We start from the raw sequence: 19,934 nt of genomic DNA on the forward strand, positions 1-19,934 counted from the left end.
CAAACTGAGATGGTCCTGACCAAGCACACTTTTCCAGGATCCACAAACCGGCGTATTGATGCGGACATCCTTCAAAAACCCTCATTGTGGAGAATGTCATTCGCGGTTCTTGATGAGGTTTCTTTTGTCAAAGTGCTTCCAAATGGAAAGGAAATTTTCCAAGTTAGTCTTCCTTGCAATGCAGATACCACTTTCATCTAATCCCAGACGGGTCGAGTTTGTATACAACTACTAACATTGGAGGGACATATTAGTACCAAAGAAGTGGCGAATTGCAAACAGACGATTGAATCTGCTATGGGTATATAGCCCATACATAGCTTGCGTGACCGGACATTGTATAGTCTCTTAGCTATACAACATTCGCCATCTTCCCACAGTCTTCGTTTAAAACACGAGTCCAGAAAGTTGCGCTGTCTACTGGATAATATAGTCCACTTGGTACTCAATTGACAGCTACTAGTCAATTGCAAATGGTGGATGCAGAAATCATGCGTTCGAAAATCAACGTCACAACCCATCAAACCGAGTCATCCAGAGACTTACCAACGTTTACAAGTCCCGGAGAGTGGAAGCCGAGATCCAATTGATAGATTAGCCTTCTTCGCGTCTTCACGGGCCCTTCGGTATTCTCTTCGACAAACCATGAATCCATACAGGTTTCCGAAAAAAAGAACAGGCGAAACATTTTCGCTTTTAGAAGAATTGGCCTTGTTTCTGTGGATTGTCCACGTGAAATTCAGAGTACCACCGATGATGACACAAAGCTGATGGAACCTTTTGGCTCGAACGAGCGGACGATATATATGGACAAAGTTCAGAAGTCCAGTATTATCACGCGTAAAAGAGAAATCGATTACGAGCCTTGGGATCCCACAAAATCCTATTCTAAATCACTCTCCCCAGAAGCGTTGCCATATTGCAATGAACAAACGAAAAATCTTGCAAACCCGCTATTACCTCCAGAACAGACCAAACTATACGATCATTAGATCGCGAGAACCCTAACCGGCGATTAGGCTGCGGCATATCCATATCCATGGACATGGAAGACATATCCATTGTCAGGAACCCTCCGATCTTGAGAGCTACGTGACCCACAGATAGAATAGGAGCTTCGCTCAGAACAAGCTGCACTGCATGCAGCTTAATCTTCGTCAATGCATACCTACGTTTCTTGAGGTCAGTGCCTTACAGGCTGCCGTGCTGGACATGGTCCGGCGTAAGGAGCGCGGCAACAAGGAAGTTGATTTCACCTTTGGCAAGAACCGTCCCAATACCTCGTCTACCCCTGCCTCGGGCACTACCAGCGCTCCTGCCCCCTCTGGCACCTCATCGTCCGCCCCTAAGGGCCGCTCTGGCACCGCTGCACCCGTGAATACCCGTGGCTCTGCCTCCGCTGGTCCCGCTGTTGCACCCTTTGTTGGAGCCTGCTGGTATGGCTTGCGGCGCTAGCCTGCACGTAGTTAGTCAGTCAGCTGACCCACACTGGGGCGCTGCATTTCTAGAACCTCTGCAGTTGTAGTATTGGAGATAATCAAGCGTTTCCATCCGACTCCCTAGCACTTTCAGAGCCGACGCTCATCACCCTTCGCCAGTGGTGGCCGCCGTTCTCACTTCCCTCCCTCCAGTGCTAAGCCTGAGGGTTGGACTGGTGAGTGGTTTGAACCGCAGCGCAGCCCCCCGAAGCTTACTGCCGAAGACAAGACTGCTCTGACCCGCGCTGGCCGCTGTTGGGGCTTCCGTGTCTCGAATCACCGCGCTAGCGATGCCTGCTGTCCTTATTTCAACTCTCATCGTTCTGTGAATGAGGTTACTGCTGCGGCAGGCCTCGAGCCAATCTCCGATTCGGAAAACGAGTAGTCCCTGATCAAAGTCGTGACCAGGGACCTGATTCAAGAGAGGTTCAGAATGATCATCGCTTCTTATCGTCGTTAGAATTAGGTTTGGAGGGTCAGCTTAGGCAGGGCCGGCACCTGGTTGTGTCTGCTCAACTCTATAGGTAGCCCGGAACAACACTCGTTCTGACAGATAATGGAATTGAAGTTGAAGCTATTGATCCCTCTCTCGTACGCACTTTCAATTTGCCTATTCTAGACCTTGTTACGCCGATCCCGCTCCATTTCGCGGACGGTACCCTTTATTTTACTGTCACCCAGATAGCCATATTCGACTGCACAAGACGGCCATACCGAGCAACTGGCAGCCTATATCGCTCCCTTGGCACGCCACAAGTTAGTGCTAGGTGACCGTTGGTTGACCACGCACAATCCCCATATTGATTTCACGAATCGCACCCTTCCGTTTAACTCGCCTCACTGCTTCGCAGAGAGTTACCTACCTCGAGGTGCTCCCTGCACTGCGCATACCCGCGGCTCCAAAGCTTTAGTGAGCAAGACTACGGCCCAGATTACTGCTGATAACAGTATTTCGATCGTTTCTGCTAGACGTTTTATCTCCCTAGTGAGTCACCGGGATCATCACGGCTATCTCGTTATGACTAGAGATGGCCGCAAGCACCTCTGCGCCTCTATCACCAATGCGGTGCGGCCTGAAGATTTCGACAAGAGCTTGGCCAACAAGGCGGCCTATACGGTTGACCAGCTGAAGGAACGAGTCCCCGAGAGGTATCACTCTGTGAATTGATGTCTTTATGAAACACGAGGCCGATACCCCGCTATTGTCTGCGCTGGAAGGTTAGAAAATAGGATTTTCTCTAGAGACGATCAAGGAAAGGATCAATGTCGCTGTGTACGAGAGAGTCAAGATCCGGGGGAGGGGCTGTCGGAACAACATCGCCTGGCGCCCTGGCGATTCTGTGAGCGCTTATGAGAATAGGAATTGAACTAGAGGAGCCCTGACTGGAACTCAACTTGAGGAAATTGGCGTTATAATAGGGGAAGATGGAGTGATAAGATCGATACAAGACCCAGAATCCCAGCCCGGGTGAGTCGAATGTTTGGAATCCTACGGCTGGGGTGAAAATGACTTGCTTGCAGGAAAGACAAGACTAAATCGAGTCCTGACTGAGATCGAAATCAGGAAGGAGGTAGACGAAATCCAAATGAGAAGGGTCACCTGCAAGCTGCGAGGCCCTAACCCATTCGAACATCCAGGACCATGATGGATTGGAAGAGATCGAAGGAGGGCGCTCTATAAGATGGAGTTGCGACAGCAAAAATACGTTGCCTCACAATTTATTCCCCATTGTGCGGTGTACTAGGGCTATAATTTCACCAGGAGGAGCTTGTTGAGCGATAAAAAGCTTGCCTTGATAATTTTGGGCAACTCGACCTGATTAAAGAAGACGAATAGTATTGGTTCTGGTTCCGGGTTGGTCGACGCCCCCAGCTAATCAGCGAAACTACTTCCCAGAAGCAGCCAGAGATCTTCCGGGTTAGAGCCGATGGCTCTCCATTATTCCACCCTGCTGCCATCACACCGGAAAGAGTAGCAGACGTCCTGGAATTGGACGGCGAGCAAAGAAGCACCTATCCTGGGACTAGAGAGAAGGGAATGGCGCTTTTGAAAGGCATGTTCGACCATTGGGTGGATTGCTGGTTCTCTACGCCGAACTCACTTGAAGAAATAAGACTCCACGATACAGTAAGTCTTGAGAGCAGACCTCACGGTGTATCTTCTCATCCTCGGGCTGCGAAGGGGCCGGAATTACAAACCAATCTCGTATCCTGAGCTAGCAGACCATGTGTTCGGGAAGACTCTAGCTTTTGATATACGCATTGACACGAGCGCAAAAGTTATATTCAAGTATTTAAGGAGATTTGTTCCCACCAGCAGACGGATACAAGATTTTATTTCTTACTCTGGAACACCTGTAGAGCTTAGCACTTCTGTAGATAGTGTTGATACGTTTCAAATACATTTAAATGATTGATCGACTGTAACTTTTACGACGTAAAAACAGCGCGAATTGGACTCCCACAGGATGATAGCATAAGGGTTCTGTAGTGTGCAGAAGTTTTCAGCTAAAAAGTTAGGTAATTTCCATGATATCATCTGGCAAAAAGATGGAAATGTCAGTGAATGACAAATCACCTAATTGGGGATGCCCTGCGTTTTCCTGGCAACTTCCTCTTCTCTCACCTCTCTACCTATCTTACATCTATTTATTCTCCCTCTTATCCCCGTCTATTTCAAACTCTACTCTACCAGCCATCTCGATGATTCCGTAGCTCACGATGAGTGACGATACTCACAAAAGATCTGCAACCACACCAGAACCTTCCACGATGTCCGTTGAACGCTCAGACTACTTGACGCCTAAGGACCATTCGGTCTCCAGTGACGCATCTTCGACAGATTCGATTAATTCCCCATTACAAACCGAGCCTCGTGCCCCAATAAGGAATTCAGTTGAAACAGGAGCTGAAGACACACTCAGAACCCTTCAGAACGCGACTGAAGCCCTGTTGCCTATGATTGACATTTTGGCCGGCGTCTGTCAGGACTTAGGAGCTTTGGCTCCGTACCTGACGGATTTAGGCCAAATTTTGCGCAGGAATACAGCGCATGTTTCAAGATCAGACAACACGATCTTCGATTCTGAGCCAGCGGCTTTCCACGCGACGTCTAACCTGTCCGACCCTCGCGAATCTCCACGTGCCAGACAAAAGCCCGTCAACAACTTGACCGATCCATCGGCATTCGAGATCGTCCCGGAAAAAAAGCCTTCCAGCAGGCAATCCGGTAAGACTGGTACTCGACTCACTTCCATGGTGGACAGTGAGGGCTCAGATTCCGAGTCTACGGGATCTTCTGCCCCGCTGATAACGAAACGACAAAAGACAAACCGGGTGCAAAGCTCTATTCTTCATTAAACAAATGATGACCAAAAGCATAGCGTGAGTGAGGCTCCAGCTGTCCCAGGCAATGACAAATCTAACGATCAGACCAGGGAGCAAGAGATGGGGTTTGACAAACAGGCGCACAAAGCCCCTGGAATTTCTCCTCACGAATATCTGCTTTTACGCCTGCATCCGTGTCCTCCAAGAGGTGTTGATTGCCCTCCCCCCAGTGTAATCAATTCGAGAGGAGACCAGGCGACACCCAACTTTCCCCGTCCGTTGAATCCGCCCCGTCGGCTGGGTACGGAAGAGCTCCCCACAGCTAAACTCTTCAGCCAAGAGGCAGTGCCGATTAGGATGGAAATGCAGGTACTCAAGCCCTTTGCTTGTCCGCCATTATCTACGGCTAAGGGAGACGTAGGACGTGAATCTTTGCATTGTGCTCAATCTAGTCGAGTCAGTACACTATATTCCATCAACCTATACCCCAACAATCTATCTGAGTCCCAAGGAACCTTGATAAACACATTTACCTGGGATTCAGGCCTCATGTGTTCGACCCGCATGAATTCTTATGTAACGGCAACTTGGCCAAGGAAATGGTTTATTAACATGCCGAGCCGTGAAGAGATTCGACACGCTGTGCCCGACACAGCCCATCCAAGAGCACGGCATTTTAAAGACAAAGAGGTGAATCAGGTTGTCCGCCATCTCGAGACATGGTTCAGGGACCAGAACCCTATCTCGTATCATGGATCCGAGGATGATAATGTGATTAGGCACATGCAGGGAAGTAGATTGTGATTATTCAGATCTTCGGCCGCTTGCATTCGTTTTTATGTGCTTTGCGCTGTCACATTTTGTGAGATTCCATGTTTGATCATTCTTCTTTTAGAAGTTGTTGGCTGCGTTCTTTGCTATCATCGTGCCGGATCTTTGTTGTATTCACATTCATGCTTTTCTTTACCATCATTGGTGAACTGTTGTTTGCGAGTAAGTTGTGATATCAATAGATTTTCTTCTAACAAAATTTCGATTCTTGGATACTTCGCTCTTTCGAAGCCCGTAGACAGGCCGAGCCGCAATGATCTGAATAGCAGTGTTAGTTGGTATAGCAGATAAAGGGAATTAGATGTTTCGGTAAAGTCTTAATTGTCCAGAATAGGTAGCTAGTGTTTGTAACAGTGACAATATTTGCTTAGCTCTAACCCAGAAAAGCCTTCCCACTACTGTATTGTCCCGGTCAAACCATCATACTCCTTCGTATGCTATTGTCACCTCGAATAATAGCCCCTCCATCCCCGTTACTTTCGCCAACTTAACATCCTCTACTGGCTCCTCCCTTGGCCATTGAGAACTAATGTACCCATCACCCCGGGCTGATCTCATGCGAAATTCACCAACGGGCAAGAAGGTTCATGGGGTGACCTGGGAATACTTTAGCCTGTCACATTCGTTGGTCCGCTGCGGACGCGGAAATTTGATGTCTTGTTTGGACACTAACTTTTATATATCCGCTTGTTTTTGGCATTTTCGTATGACAAGCCATAGTTTTATATTCCCGGTCCCGGGCCGAGGGTGATGATCGCCAACTGCGAAAACGACATGAATAAACCCACGTCAGGCAAATATCCCAGGCCTTGAGAAAAAAAATATCAGGTTGGTTCTTCCAATACCAGGGTAGAGATACAACTACTGGGAACTGACTCGAAGCAGGTGAGGTTATTAAGAATCCCAAAGAGAAAAGTGACTAAGAACGAGGTGTGACGTTAAGTACTGCGCAGTCGGGCCCGAATGCCAGCGATGCAAACGGGCAACCTCGCCCGATCTCCGACTTCCAAGTGGCAAACGTTCCGAGCAGAATGACTCCGGTGAGGCTGACTTCGGGGGATCGACCCCCCTCCCCTGTTTGGTATAACGACTGGCTGACGGTGGACAACGATATGGAGGACGATCTTTTATGCTCCGAGGGCGACTTCAGCCATGGCGACTCGATCACTGGCGAATTGAGCACCTTCCATGGAAGATGGCGTAAGCTACCGAGACCGTCAGAGCTAAGCGTCGACAATATGCCGTAGAGAAGTTTCTCGAGCCCGAAAGAAAAGGACCAGGAAGGTATTCATATCCAACATCTGGTACAGAAGGCTGGGACGAAAGTGCCCTTTTCGGCTCGATTTGTGTACCCCATACGTCAATGAAGTATCAATTCTCGGCTCTTGAAATCAGTAACCCCACGCGACGAGAGGAAGGTAAATAGCCGGCCACCTGCCAAGACGATCGGGCCTAGACCGAGACTGCGGGGTACCCCACACTGCCTTACCTGTCTCTAGAATGTGGGGTACTGGTTACACCGGTCAGTCCCCTTTCGTGGTCAGCAATATCCTCCTCTCTCAAGTGTCAGCTCCACTTCATGCCATTCCTCGCTGCACAGGACCCAGAATCACCACTCCACGATGGAGAAGCCATCAACAATGAACATCGACCATGTCGATGACAGTCCGAGAGATTCTGCTGTCGAGAAAGACTTCCACGATGCACATTCCCCGCCCGAGTTCTCGCCGGAGATGGAGAAGCGTGTGTTCCGGAAGATGGACCTGCGGTTGATTCCGATGCTGTCGCTCCTGTACCTTCTGGCGTTTTTGGATCGAGGGAATATTGGAAATGCCAAGATTGAGGGATTGTTGGAGGATTTGAATATGACGGGGCCGCAGTATAGTTGGACTTGAGAGTTGACTGGGATGGGGCCTTTGTGGAGGGATAGAACTTGGGAGCTGACGTGAAATAGTGACGGTCTTCTTTTTTACCTACGCCGCTTTTGAACTGCCGAGTAATTTGCTTTTGAAGAAATTGAGGCCTTCACGATGGCTGCCGATAATTATGATTGCTTGGGGAATTGTCATGGTATGCTGCACCGAGAGTGCTGAGAGAGAGTATGCTGATCTGTTGGCGTCTAGACATTGATGGGAGTCGTCCAAAGTTATCAAGGGTTGCTGGTTGCTCGTCTGTTTCTCGGTCTGGCTGGTTAGTTTTGCTGCACCTCTCTTCGGGATATTCAACTAACAGATTCATGTTCGTCATACAGAAGCAGGCCTCTATCCCGGAACCGCATACTACATTACCCTCTGGTACCCCCGTCACCGCGCCCAATACCGACAAGCCATGTTCTTTAGTGCAGCAAGCATCGCGGGCGCTTTTTCAGGGATCCTAGCCTTTGCCATTGCTGTAGGTAGAAATGCTCGGTTCTAGAATTCCCGTTAATATTACTAGAAAATGGATGGCATCGGCGGATATGAAGGATGGCGCTGGATTTTCATCCTTGAAGGTCTTCTTACCGTTGTCGTTGCGTTCATCGCTCCCTTTGCGATTCACGACTCCCCTGAGACAGCCACATTCTTAACCGAGGAAGAACGACAATTCGTGCTTCATTCCGTGCGCTTCCAGACATCTGCAGGGCACGATATCGGCCATGTCGTGGAGGAAGAGGAGATAAAATTCCGACCTCGCTATGTGATCGATGCCTTGCTGGATTGGCAGATCTATGTTGCATTAATCAGTATGTCCCCACCCGAAGGCACTGTGACAAGGTATCTAACTCCAGCCAGTGTATTGGGGAATCACATGTCCTCTATACGGTATATCTTTCTTCCTCCCAACCATCATTAAGGACCTGGGCTATACGTCTTCCACCGCCCAGCTCCTCACCGTCCCGATATACGTTACGGCTGCGATCGTGGCCATCGCCGCAGCATGGGTATCCGACAGACGGCGACAACGCTCCCCCTTCATCCTCTTCTTCATGTTCCTCATCGCCATGGGCTTTGTCATCGTCCTCGCGTCCACTGGAAAAGGCGTCCCTGGTGTGGTATACTTCGGTGTCTTTCTCGTCGTCATGGGTACCTTATCCCAACATTCCCATTCTCATCCCTACTGAGCGTTACTAATGAACGAAGGAATCTATCCCGCCTTTCCAGGAAATGTCACCTGGCTCAGCGTCAACCTTGCGGGCGACTATAAGCGCGCCGCCGGAATGGCCATGCATATTGGACTAGGCAATTTAGCAGGCGGTACGTCTTCCCCCTCCCTTCTTTACCACCACTCCCTTACTCAATGCCATATATTCCCTTTGACCTGACGTTTTATATAGCAATGGCGTCGAATTTCTACCGCACCCAAGACGCACCGAACTATGTGCTCGGGCACGCGCTTGAGCTCGGCTTCTGTGGTGTGGGGATGATCGCTGTTCTGGTTCTCCGGTTCACATATAGCAAGATTAATAAGAAACGGGAGCGGATTGATGCGTCGCTGTACAACCCTGGCGAGATGGCGAAAATGGGTGATCGGTCCCCGATGTTTAGGTATATGCTTTGATGGTGTGGGTGGTTTTTCTTTTGGACTGGGGCGCTTGGTAGCGTGTATGTATGCTGAGACGGTGGTTATATTTGAAGTGGGTATTGGGGTGTTTGAGAAATATCGGTAGAAATTAGTTTTTGTTTATCAGTAGTTCTTGGTCTCCTAATTGATTAGGAGTACCAACCCATTCCGGACAATCGCTTCGTTGATGCAGACATATGGGAGGAAAGGGAGAGAATGCAGAGATATTCGGTCACAGATTTAGTCCGTACTTGTCAGAAAGTAAGGGTAGTGGACCTTATTTATATATAGTGTTTGGACCGCACGCTCAATTCTAGCGTTTTTATTTTATTTTATTTTTCTGACCTCAGTCGCCCATTAACACGAGTCACCGGATCTTCGGCGTCTGTCTTCGCCGCGGAGATGCTGCATAACAGCTATTGGGGTGGCTTTTCAAGCTGAGTCAGAATCTGAAAGGCCAGATAATGAACTCAACGAAATCCTTCAGAAAATATGTGTTAGAAAAGAGACGGGATACTCAACAGTCCACACTCATCAGCCAAGACTCGGGGTCCGTCTGTTCGAGAGGGGCTCGGTAATCCCGGTGTTTGACTCGGCTATCAAATGCCGAGATAGTAGGCCTGACCGCCGGCGGTGAACAAACACTTTCGATCGGTCTCTCGTCAGCAATGTCACCCAACATACTCCGTATGTTCGAATGACACGAAAAGAACAGTCCAGAATGCATCATTCAAAATGACCCTGGTAAAATTCGTTAAGTGCTTTGAAATCCACCATGGCATGTTGCGGGCTGGTCCACAGCGGCCCTCAGACCTCGGTGTTTGGCGAAGCGGGGAACCCGTCTATATAAACATGTTGCCGCTGCTAGCTTTTCATCTTTTCTGTACAATCAACTCCAACTCCTCAATTGAACACTCTCACGTCTTTTCGAACAGCTTTAAACAGAACTCTTGAAAATGACTATTTCCGGATCCTGCATGTGTGGCGACATCGCTTACAGCGTCGAGGGTATGTACTAACCACCAAATTTCTAACTGCGATGCAACGAGAAACTTACCTCGAGATACCAGTGGATAACTACCTCTCTGCTTTGTGCCACTGCACTGATTGCCAGAAGGTATAAAAGCTTCCTCAAATCATACGACGTAATCAACATTCGCTAACAATCCCCCTTCAGTGGACCGGTGGTGCCTTCACCTCCAACGCAGTCGTCCCTCGATCTAGCTTCAAAGTGACCAAGGGTATGTATTTTTCTTCTCTGCAGCTTTCTGCCCCATCTTCATTCCATTCCCATTCTTCTCCATCTCAAGATCCCCACTGATAACCCGAAACAGGCACCCCTAAGACCTATGACGTCACCGGCGCCAGCGGCAAGATCAACAAGCACTTCTTCTGCCTGAACTGCGGCTCGAGTCTGTATACCGAGCTTGAGGTCATGCCTGATAATACGGTCGTTAAGGCTGGAACGCTGGATGGTGGTGAGGCGAACTTGAAGGGCAAGGTTGATATCGAGTTCTATGTTAAGGATCGGCCTCAGTATTTGGCTGCTGTGGAAGGTGCGAAGCAGGAGCCGCGATTCGGGTGAGTTTTGGTTTTGTTTGAGGGGAATAGTGCGTGGGGTTTGGAGCGTTGGGTTGCATTGAGCATTGTGGAGCGAGGATGGTGTTGATGGAAGGTGTTTGATGGATTGGGGGTTGTGTGGTGTTGTGGCTTGTTTGAGTTGCTATGATCAGTAATATTAAAAATGTTTTTTATATAACGTATTTCACGGGTGATCCGGCCACCCCCCTAAATCTCTCCGCTTCAACCAACGCGTCTACTCTGCTCAACCACCATGCCACGAAAAAAAAAGCGGATTACGCTCCAGAAGAATGGAACAAGAGGGTAGGATCCAACTTGCAATCCAAGCTTTTAAAAATCGCGAAATTCCTTCTATACGTGCGGTGGCGAAAGCATTCGATATACCGCGTGGTACATTGCAAGACCGATTAAGAGGTAGCGAATTTCAACAAGAACACCGCAACCACAACCTCCGGCTATCTCAAACTCAGGAGGATCATTTAGTGCAATGGATAGTATCCAGGGATATGCGTGGCTGCTCCCCTAGGCATAATCACGTACGAAAAATGGCGAATTTGATCCTCCGAACTGCATCCAATATTCCCCCCCAAACCTATCGGGTCAAACTGGGTAACCAACTTTATCGACAGGCGCCCAGAGCTCAACTCTAGGTTCTCTAGACGCTATAATTATTCCCGCGCTTTATGTGAAGATCCTAAGATTATTGGGGAGTTCTTTAGTTAACTGCAGAAGATCTGTACGGACAACGGGATCCTGACTGAAGATATCTACAACTTTGATGAAACAGGATTTGCTATGGGATTTGTGGCAACTGCTAAAGTTGTTGCTAGGTGCGAAATGCCTGGAAAGCCATGGCTTATTCAGCCAGGAAATCGAGAATGGGTAACGACGATTGAATGCGTCAACGCCAGGGGATTCGCATTACCGACTACAATTGTCTTTGAAGGCAAGATGCCAATCGAGGGATGGTATAGCGGTAGCCTTCCAGAGGATTGGCGTATTGAATTATCATCAGACGGATGAACACCCGATGAAATAGGCTTGAGATGGCTTCAAAAGACCTTTATTCCTACTACAACTAGGCGTATGGTTGGCCGATATCGATTGCTGGTCTTAGACGGCCACGGAAGTCATTTGACACCTGAATTTGATGCAATCTGCAAGGAGAATAACATTATTCCTATATGTATGCCTCCTCATTCATCTCATCTTTTGCAACCCCTGGATGTTGGCTGCTTTGGACCTTTAAAAAAGGAATATGGGAGATCTGTTGAGGATAGATCTCGCCTCGGCAAACACCATATCGACAAATTCGACTTCTTAGAGGCCTTCCCTGCGGCCCAGCGAGCCAGTTTATCTCCTCAGAATATTCAGAATGGCTTTATAGCAGCAGGAATAGTCCCTTTTGATCCTCAACGCGTGCTTGATAAGCTTAATACGAGAGTTTTGACCCCGGACCCCCCCCCCTACGGGGACTCGATCTTCCACTACCTCCTCGCTTACTACACCTCGCACGATTCGCCAGCTGCGCCGGAAGGCCTCTACGCTTCACAGTAATATACGAAATCTAGATGTTAGTGTGCTTGAGGCATCAACCGCGCGTCTAAAGCAGTTAGAAAAGGGCTTTGAAGTGTCCCTATACAGCACGCATTTTATGGCTCAAGAAAACTGCCTTCTACGCCAGGAAGTTGCTCGTCAGCAGCTTAAAAAGAAGCAATCTAGACGTCAAATGTCACCTAATCTAGGTGCTACAGTGCAGAAGCAAGGGATTCAATTACATTGAGAAATGAGCAGTTGAATACTACAGACCGCCCTCTTAGCAATACTTCTCCGGAGGCTTCCTCCGCGCCAAGAAGGCGTCCACCGACGTGTTCTAATTGCAATACTCCAGGTCATACTAGAACTAGATGTCCTGTATCTAGAAATAGTTGAAATATTTTCTAATTCGCTAGATTGGGTTGTTGGGAATAGATTCAATTTGATCGAGCGTATCGGAATTTAGGGGGGTGGCCGGATCACCCGTGAAATGCGTTATACCGTAGCCAGATCTAGTTCTTCAGTGCGTCTAGAATCCTCCGCAACGCCTCCTCCAGATGCTCCTGCGGATGCGTAAACACAATCCTAAACCATCCATCATCCTCAGACCCAAACAAAGGTCCACTAGCCAGGAACACCTTCTTCTCAACCAATTTCTCCATGACCCGATCACTGACCTCCGCGCGCAAGTCCTCCTCGGAATGCAACTTCCGATACTTCTTTCCCAAGTTCACCCACAAGAAGAACGCCGCAGTACATCCAGGGGCATGCTCAATATCATGCGCCTTGAGCCATCGCACAACAAAAGCATACGACTCCGATAGCTTCCGCTGATTCATCTGAATATACCGATCCGTGAACTCAAAATCCTCGAGAATCGATGACGTCAAGTATTCCGTCGCTGCAGACGGATACGAATACAAGGTCGGGTTCTTCAACGCAGCATGCAGATCCCGGTTCGCCTGCGAGATTATCACACCCAGACGGAGCCCATTCGCACCAAAGTCCTTGCTCATGCCCCATAGCACATGGACTAGCTCGGGGTCAATGATCCCGGCGAGGGGGATCGAGAGTGCCGAGACGAACGGCACAGGAGAGGGGCCTTCATGATCGACTGTGTTTTCCCATGTGGATAAAGCGTAAATCTCGTCGCCGATCAAGTGCATGCGGTATTTCTGGCACAGGCGCATGAGTTCGATGAGAACTTCGCGCGGATAGCATCGACCTAGCGGGTTATGGGGATGGCAGAGCATCAATGCTCGGACCTTTCGGCCGGTTCGATTCTGGAATTCGAGGAGCGCTTCCTCGTACTTGTTGACGGCTTCTAAGCTGAGCGGATCACAGCCTTGGAATCCCACAGGGACGACAGCAGTCCCTGGACGGGATGAGATGTCAGGAATGAACGTTCCGTAGTACGGTCTACCCAGGAGTATTCCCTCTCCTGAATCAGCAAACGCCCAAGACAGATGTTCAATTGCCGAAGAGACACCGTTCGTCACGAGCACCTGATCCGGCTGGACCGGATTGACGGGGTGGAAATGGCGATTGACGAAATTGGAGACGGCGTTTTTAGTTCTCGTGGATCCAGAGGGCCCGTCGTTGTAGGTGAGCCATTTCGAGGGTAGTTCTAGCTTCGTGTTGATGGCTTCGAGGAGCTTGTCGTGCATGAGCATGTTCTCTGCTAGGCCGACATTGACGAAGCCATTCGGATTGGTCGATTTGCACCACGGATTGTTCACGACGTCCCACATTAGGTTCTTGGAGCCGGATGAGGTGGCTTCCTGGGCTCGCTGGGACATTGTTGATGGTGCCATGGTGAGACTGGGTGGACAGGGGGCTGTTTGTGGAATATTGACAGAGATTGAAACTTCTGTGTACATTCCACCCTGAAAAATAAAAAGTTTTGAGGGATTTAAGGTCAATCCATTGGCCGAGATCGGGGAAACAGTTATCCTCGGAGGCGTTGAGTCACGGGAAGAAGGAACCATCAGAGTTGGGAGGCTTTGGTTCCGATTCTACCCTATTCATGAGAACCGAATGTTCACATCATCGTCTCCTATATCTCTACGCATGTTTCCGAGCTCAATTAAAGATATCTTTTGTGTTGTCAAATAATGGTAGCCAACTATCCTCGGCGGCGTTGAGTCACGGGAGGGAACCATGGATCGCGGTCAAACACCGAAGGCCGATGCTTGATTTTTCTCCGCGTTTGCCCCGCTATAGATGAGATTTCATGTTTTATTGGTGAATGTTTTAGACTTGCTCGGTGGAAATCCGCGATCGGTATTCTGATTTGCCGTCAGCTTTTACATTAGTAGGTAGGTATTTGGTGAGGGACCTACTATGTGCAATCTAGGTTTTTTATGCGATTTTTTTTGGTTGCGGACTGGCCGCTATCGCTTGCCTTACATATACCCGCTTCGAAAAACCCAACATTCGATAAGCTGATATTTTTTGGTGTTGTTCAACTATTCGACCACGGAGTGTGTACACAAACAGAGCACATGTTGCACGTGACCGGCGCTGGCTTTTGTCGCCGCGTATATACACTAGAAAAACCCTTACTACTAAGGGTTGACCCTTTTTAGTGTAGCGGTATTTTTCTGCCACAGCTTTCAACGGCTGCAGCGAAGGGAAGGAAGCTTGATTCCTGCAACCATCTCGTGTACCGGTCGAAAGGCACCTACGAGCATTCTCAAATGACAATGACACCCCCTCACTGTCCGGGTCACTTTTGTCTCAGAACCTGGCTTAGCGTCGACACCTCTAAACCTAGAGGGGAAATTCGTAAATGAACCCATGACCGAGAACGCGCTTTCGGCCGTATCAGCGATCGCTAAAATTGCGGCAACTGCAAGACTAACATGGATATCTTCCTGAGGTTGTCGGAAATACCATTTGTCCACCACAGCGACATGGGACTAGAAAGATCCCTGCAATCCAGGGGCGCAGTCGTTATAACTTTGGCGCCCGGCGGTTTTCTTCGTCTGGGGTTAACAACTCACATTTTTCCGGAAAACTGAATCTTCAACAATGTCCGACGTAACTCCCGGGAGTGCAGGTCGGATTATTGACGACATACGACTTAGCAATGGCGGTATATCGGATGAAGACCGTGCGGCAACCCCTGCCGGCGTTTTGCGAGCTCTGGGCAACGTGCGAGAGGACTTGTTCAGCAAGATTGCTCCTATCGTGGACCCTCTCAAAAGATTGAACCTGATCGTAAACCTGATATCGAGAACGAGCCTCCTCACATATGACAGAGCGGAAGCTAGGGGAGAAACCCCCTTTTTAGAGTTCACTCTGGAGAAAGACTGCCTTATGATTGACTCAAACGATAATGGATATTGTGCTGAGGACATATGGGAACTTTGCAGGAGTTTCAAGGCGAGACGCGTGCTCTTCGATAAAGAACAGATTCTTTCAGCTTTCAAAATCGGAACCAAAGTACATATTCGGTCAGGGCAGTTTTCTTTTTCTTTTCAACACACGCAGGGGAACAACAGGATGGACAAGTTCACCCCCAACCGCGAAAAGCCTGAGTCACTCCCACCTACTGTGTATTCCCGAATTACGATATCTTGCCTCTACCCAGGGCAATTCGAAAGACTGGCCAATTGCTTCCGTGGTATACGAACTGATGGACTGCTGCTGTTCAATTCTAAGTGTACTTTGTTGCACTTCACATTCGCGCCACCGCACGCAAACCCTGCCCAGGTACAATACCAGATTATGAGACAGAAAAACAAAATGACCTTGACCAGAACTTCGGAAGCTGTTCCATCCGAACATGTTCTATTGAGGCAGAGCTACCATGTGTTTTCAAGGGAAGTTAATAAATCATCAGGTGGTCTTTTTGGTCAGAGATGCGATAATACAATTTATCTGGCTTTTCCTGTCGACCAGGAGTCAAAAGTCTTGCTTGGTCCTGGGGGTTATTTAATTGACGAAGTGAATTGCGTCCTTCTTCCAAGCAACAACCAGTTTAATGTGAGCTTTCCGCTGTACCTTATCCAAATGCATACTAGTTATCTAACTGGCTCCTTAGTTTATTTTGTGCGTGAAAAGTCAGCATGTCAATGTCCAGCAAGCCCCTGATGTTTTAGCCGAATCAATCTCTATTTTCATTTGCGAAAGGATGGCTTTTCTTTCGTCCCTGGAGCCAATGGAATATGAATGGGTTCAATACATTCCCAAGGCTGACATCGTGAACAAAAAGTGGAAAGCAATGCTGAATCATTTCTACAGCCGCCTCAAAGAATGCAAGGTCTTTAAATCAGAGAGTGGGAAAAACATGCACATATCATCCCTTCGCTACCTTGAACCGGAACACTGCGATCTGCACGGGAAGCCGCTCTTCCCAGATCTCGACCAGGAAATCTATCTCTCAACCAGATACAACCCATACCTGGAGTTTTTGAAGCCTCTCGGGCTGCGAAGAATATCAAATGAGGAGTTGTTCGATCGGATAAAGGCATATTACAGACCAGAGACCCGGACTTTCAATCCCTCTCGACATGATTGGAGCGCACGAGTTGCCCGACTTCTCACGTCATGGTTAGCAGATGATAATAGGAGTACATTGGCAACTGGAATAAAGGAGCTCAAATTTCTCTTCTCGCTTGATGGCCCTGTACTTCGAGGTGCTGAGTGCGTCGTCAACCCGCAGTCAGCTGAAAGCTTCCAAAGGCGCGATGTGTGGCTTGCCTTTGACACTAATGGAAATTCCGTTCCTGCACTCCCTAACATTTGTCGGATCTACGATGACTGTCCCCGGGACTCTGAATCTACGAGGCTATACAACCTTCTTGGTATCCATTATCCTCACCCCGAACAAGTGATGGACAAAATCAAAGCCTGGAACCATTCTTCTGGATTCAACATATCAGTTCTGCAATCGCGAGATGTACTCCACTATATACACGTCAATACAGCTGGTGATGCTGGAAGCAAGGCTCCCTGTCTGCCCATGGTTGATGAGCGAAATAAAACGGTATTAACACGAGGCAAAATGACCCAATGCGATTGCTACTTGTGGACGGATGTATACTTCCCATCAGATCAAGCTTACGGGATAAATGAAATTGCAAAGAAGTTGAGCGGGTTAGATTTCGCCCTAAGGATCCATGTCTTGAACGCCGATTTGCTTCATACATCACAAATTTGGGGACGTGATAAGGCTATCTCATCTCCTGAATGGGTTTCATGGCTGGAGAATGTGGCATTAGTGCGTCGCGTGCCCAGGTTACAAAACAGACAGGACCCGAATCGCCTATCCGAGATTTTTGAGTCAATCATCAAGTATTACCCGGGAATGTTCCTAGACGTGCTACGATCTCATTGGGCTACATACAAAAGCGAGTTAGTACCAGGGCTTGTTTCCACGATCAAGGCAACGCCAGTTCCCACATTGGATGGAGAAAGATTGATCTCCGAGTGCTACATGCTAACTCCTGAATTACGCGCGATCGCGTTAAAAATACATCGAACCACAATGCACTTACCATTCTTGCTATTGAGTGAAGGATTTGCTGAACAGGTTCAAAGTCGATGGGGTTTCCTGTCAGTTTTTGACGTGGTGATGGAACCAACCCCAAAATTCTTTGTGGGTATCTATAACCAGATTGTAAGGAAGACCCCATTGAACGATGCCGCATCAGAATTTCAAGCCCTTTACAGTATACTTTCAGAGAGGCCTGTGCATGACAGATTGTATGTCAAATTTTGCCCAACTCCACGAGTGATTTATAATAATTGTAATAGGTCTTTTTTCAAAGCAACAAATGCCATTTACGTCCCCCATGAAAAGGGGGATGCGAAGCTAGTGCCCATTCAAGACTGTCTCTGGGATGGCCCATGTTGGTTGCAAGCCTCATACGTACTGTCATTTGTCAAGGAATACTCCGAGAGCCCACAGATGAAGACTATGCTCACGGGAATGCTCAATACCACTGAGGCGCGTTTGGAGACGTATATAAAAGAGTTACTATATCAGCAGGGCCTTGGAACGGCCAGCCTTCCCCAGATAGGGCGGATTTATGCGCGCCTCAGTGAAGGCATCATGGGTGAAGCTGATCTAACTTCTATGCGGTAAGTCTACGTTCCGTATATGATCGAATCACTGCCGGAATACCAACGCAAATTCAGGGTTTTGTTCAAGAAGCACAAGCTTGTATACGACCCGAATAGCCTTAAGTGGCATACCCCTCAAGAATGTGTTTGGGGGGTATCAGCGGATGAAGGCAAAATTTCTATCGGTCACTACTACCCTGTATTCCGGGACCTGTTCGTGGCCAGACTTCTCATTGAAGATTCAATAATCCCATCGTACATTTCGGAATTGAGAGAAACAGTGGACAGAAATGATTCCAGCCTCGATGATCTTCTGTCGGTCATGCACAAAATAAAAGATCTTCTACTGTCGCCATCTGATATTTCTTCACTGCTTCGCATCAAGTTTCTACCAATTGCTGGTGCGAACCAGGCTCATCATTATTATGCCTCGCCAAGAGATGACTTCTTTATTGTTGACCGCGATGGAGGGCCCTGCAATTTCAGAGGCATTGTCCCAACCCTTCGGTTTAGCATCGATCAGGTTCAACTTATTCGGTCATTTCTATTTCGCCTTGGGTTGAAAGACCGATTCATAGCCGCCGGAGGATTGAAAAGGACCTTTGTTTCGGAAGAACGTATAAAAGGATTACCATATCTAACTTGCGACTTTCAAGACCGAGCTTCCGCGTTGTGCAGGTGTGTGGATGATAGAAAAAGGCTACTCAATCAATCAAACAAACTAATTTTAAACAGATGCGCTATGTTCTACGCCGGCGCCAAGGCCGAGCAGCAACAGGAACTATACGACGTCTTCCGAGCATCATTGATTTACGAGAGCCCTGATATCATAGCCAGATACATCATCCCGACAGCTGATGGATCTACGAAGTCTATCTATATACCTGCCAGGCTCCATGTGCAATACGAGAACGGCGAGCTCCAGCTCGTTGTTCCAACTGACATAACCGAAAGGCAAATTTGCTTCGCAACGCAATTACCCGAGGCATTGGCTTGTTTGTTTTCCACAAATAGCCCAGAGGCACGACGGACATTCACCACTGTTCTTGGAGAGCCAATTGACGCCCTGGACGATATTTTGGATAGTTACGGCATTCCAGAGCTTTCGGAAGTATACATAGATGCCGCAGTCTCTCGAGAGCCTGAAGTTAGCAAGGAAGAGCCAGCTGGAACGGGTTCTAGTCGAGATACTACTCTAACCGACGAGCTCAACGATCTGGTGGTTCTTATGAACTTGGACACGGATCCTGAAGATTCTTTCGAGTCTGATTAGGAGCTTGGTGAAGCAGTTCCTAACCCGGATACCCATCTCGCAGACGATTTCCGGGATCCAGGAGAGCTTTTTGGTGCAATAGTGCGAGCCTCTATAGACGCTAAACTGTCTGCCCGCTCGGAGGATTTACTTGCCTGGCTCAGAGGCGTAAAACAAGATAAATCGTCATTTGGGAAGAGGGTATAATTTGCTAGCGGGCTTTTCTGTAGTTTATTCATTTATTTCGTTCTATATCCTTTCCTTTCTTTGTTCTAGTATCTCTGGAGGTCGATTCAAATGCACATTTACCAGATTGA

General features: G+C 48.3%; 5 protein-coding genes across 5 annotated transcripts; 4 read left to right on the forward strand and 1 right to left on the reverse strand.

Annotated features, from left to right (window-relative positions):
• Positions 1-1,140: 1,140 nt before the first annotated feature.
• On the forward strand, positions 1,141-2,646 carry KD926_003360 (uncharacterized protein; the record flags this gene model as incomplete). The annotated part of the gene is made up of 3 exons (XM_053097491.1): positions 1,141-1,436; positions 1,599-1,803; positions 2,164-2,646. The coding sequence occupies 3 exons, from the start codon at positions 1,141-1,143 to the stop codon at positions 2,644-2,646; spliced, it is 984 nt and encodes a 327-aa protein (XP_052958571.1).
• A 1,604-nt stretch (positions 2,647-4,250) lies between these two features.
• On the forward strand, positions 4,251-4,838 carry KD926_003361 (uncharacterized protein; the record flags this gene model as incomplete). Its single annotated transcript, XM_053097492.1, has 1 exon — positions 4,251-4,838. The coding sequence occupies one exon, from the start codon at positions 4,251-4,253 to the stop codon at positions 4,836-4,838; it is 588 nt and encodes a 195-aa protein (XP_052958572.1).
• A 2,420-nt stretch (positions 4,839-7,258) lies between these two features.
• On the forward strand, positions 7,259-12,314 carry KD926_003362 (uncharacterized protein; the record flags this gene model as incomplete). The annotated part of the gene is made up of 14 exons (XM_053097493.1): positions 7,259-7,520; positions 7,591-7,706; positions 7,760-7,826; positions 7,888-8,027; positions 8,073-8,358; positions 8,408-8,698; positions 8,756-8,869; positions 8,950-9,160; positions 10,177-10,184; positions 10,247-10,293; positions 10,354-10,417; positions 10,511-10,757; positions 11,588-11,725; positions 11,840-12,314. 14 exons carry the CDS (start codon positions 7,259-7,261, stop codon positions 12,312-12,314), a joined length of 2,466 nt encoding a protein of 821 aa, XP_052958573.1.
• A 491-nt stretch (positions 12,315-12,805) lies between these two features.
• KD926_003363 (pyridoxal phosphate-dependent aminotransferase) lies at positions 12,806-14,107 on the reverse strand (the record flags this gene model as incomplete). The annotated part of the gene is made up of 1 exon (XM_053097494.1): positions 12,806-14,107. One exon carries the CDS (start codon positions 14,105-14,107, stop codon positions 12,806-12,808), a length of 1,302 nt encoding a protein of 433 aa, XP_052958574.1.
• Positions 14,108-15,326: 1,219 nt separating this feature from the next.
• KD926_003364 (uncharacterized protein) lies at positions 15,327-19,638 on the forward strand (the record flags this gene model as incomplete). The annotated part of the gene is made up of 5 exons (XM_053097495.1): positions 15,327-16,283; positions 16,342-18,005; positions 18,057-18,383; positions 18,441-19,043; positions 19,101-19,638. The coding sequence occupies 5 exons, from the start codon at positions 15,327-15,329 to the stop codon at positions 19,636-19,638; spliced, it is 4,089 nt and encodes a 1,362-aa protein (XP_052958575.1).
• Positions 19,639-19,934: the final 296 nt, after the last annotated feature.

This window comes from Aspergillus affinis (assembly GCF_023601865.1).
Source record: "Aspergillus affinis strain CMG 70 chromosome Unknown NODE_17_length_398122_cov_92_786867, whole genome shotgun sequence".
Taxonomy (NCBI): domain Eukaryota; kingdom Fungi; phylum Ascomycota; class Eurotiomycetes; order Eurotiales; family Aspergillaceae; genus Aspergillus; species Aspergillus affinis.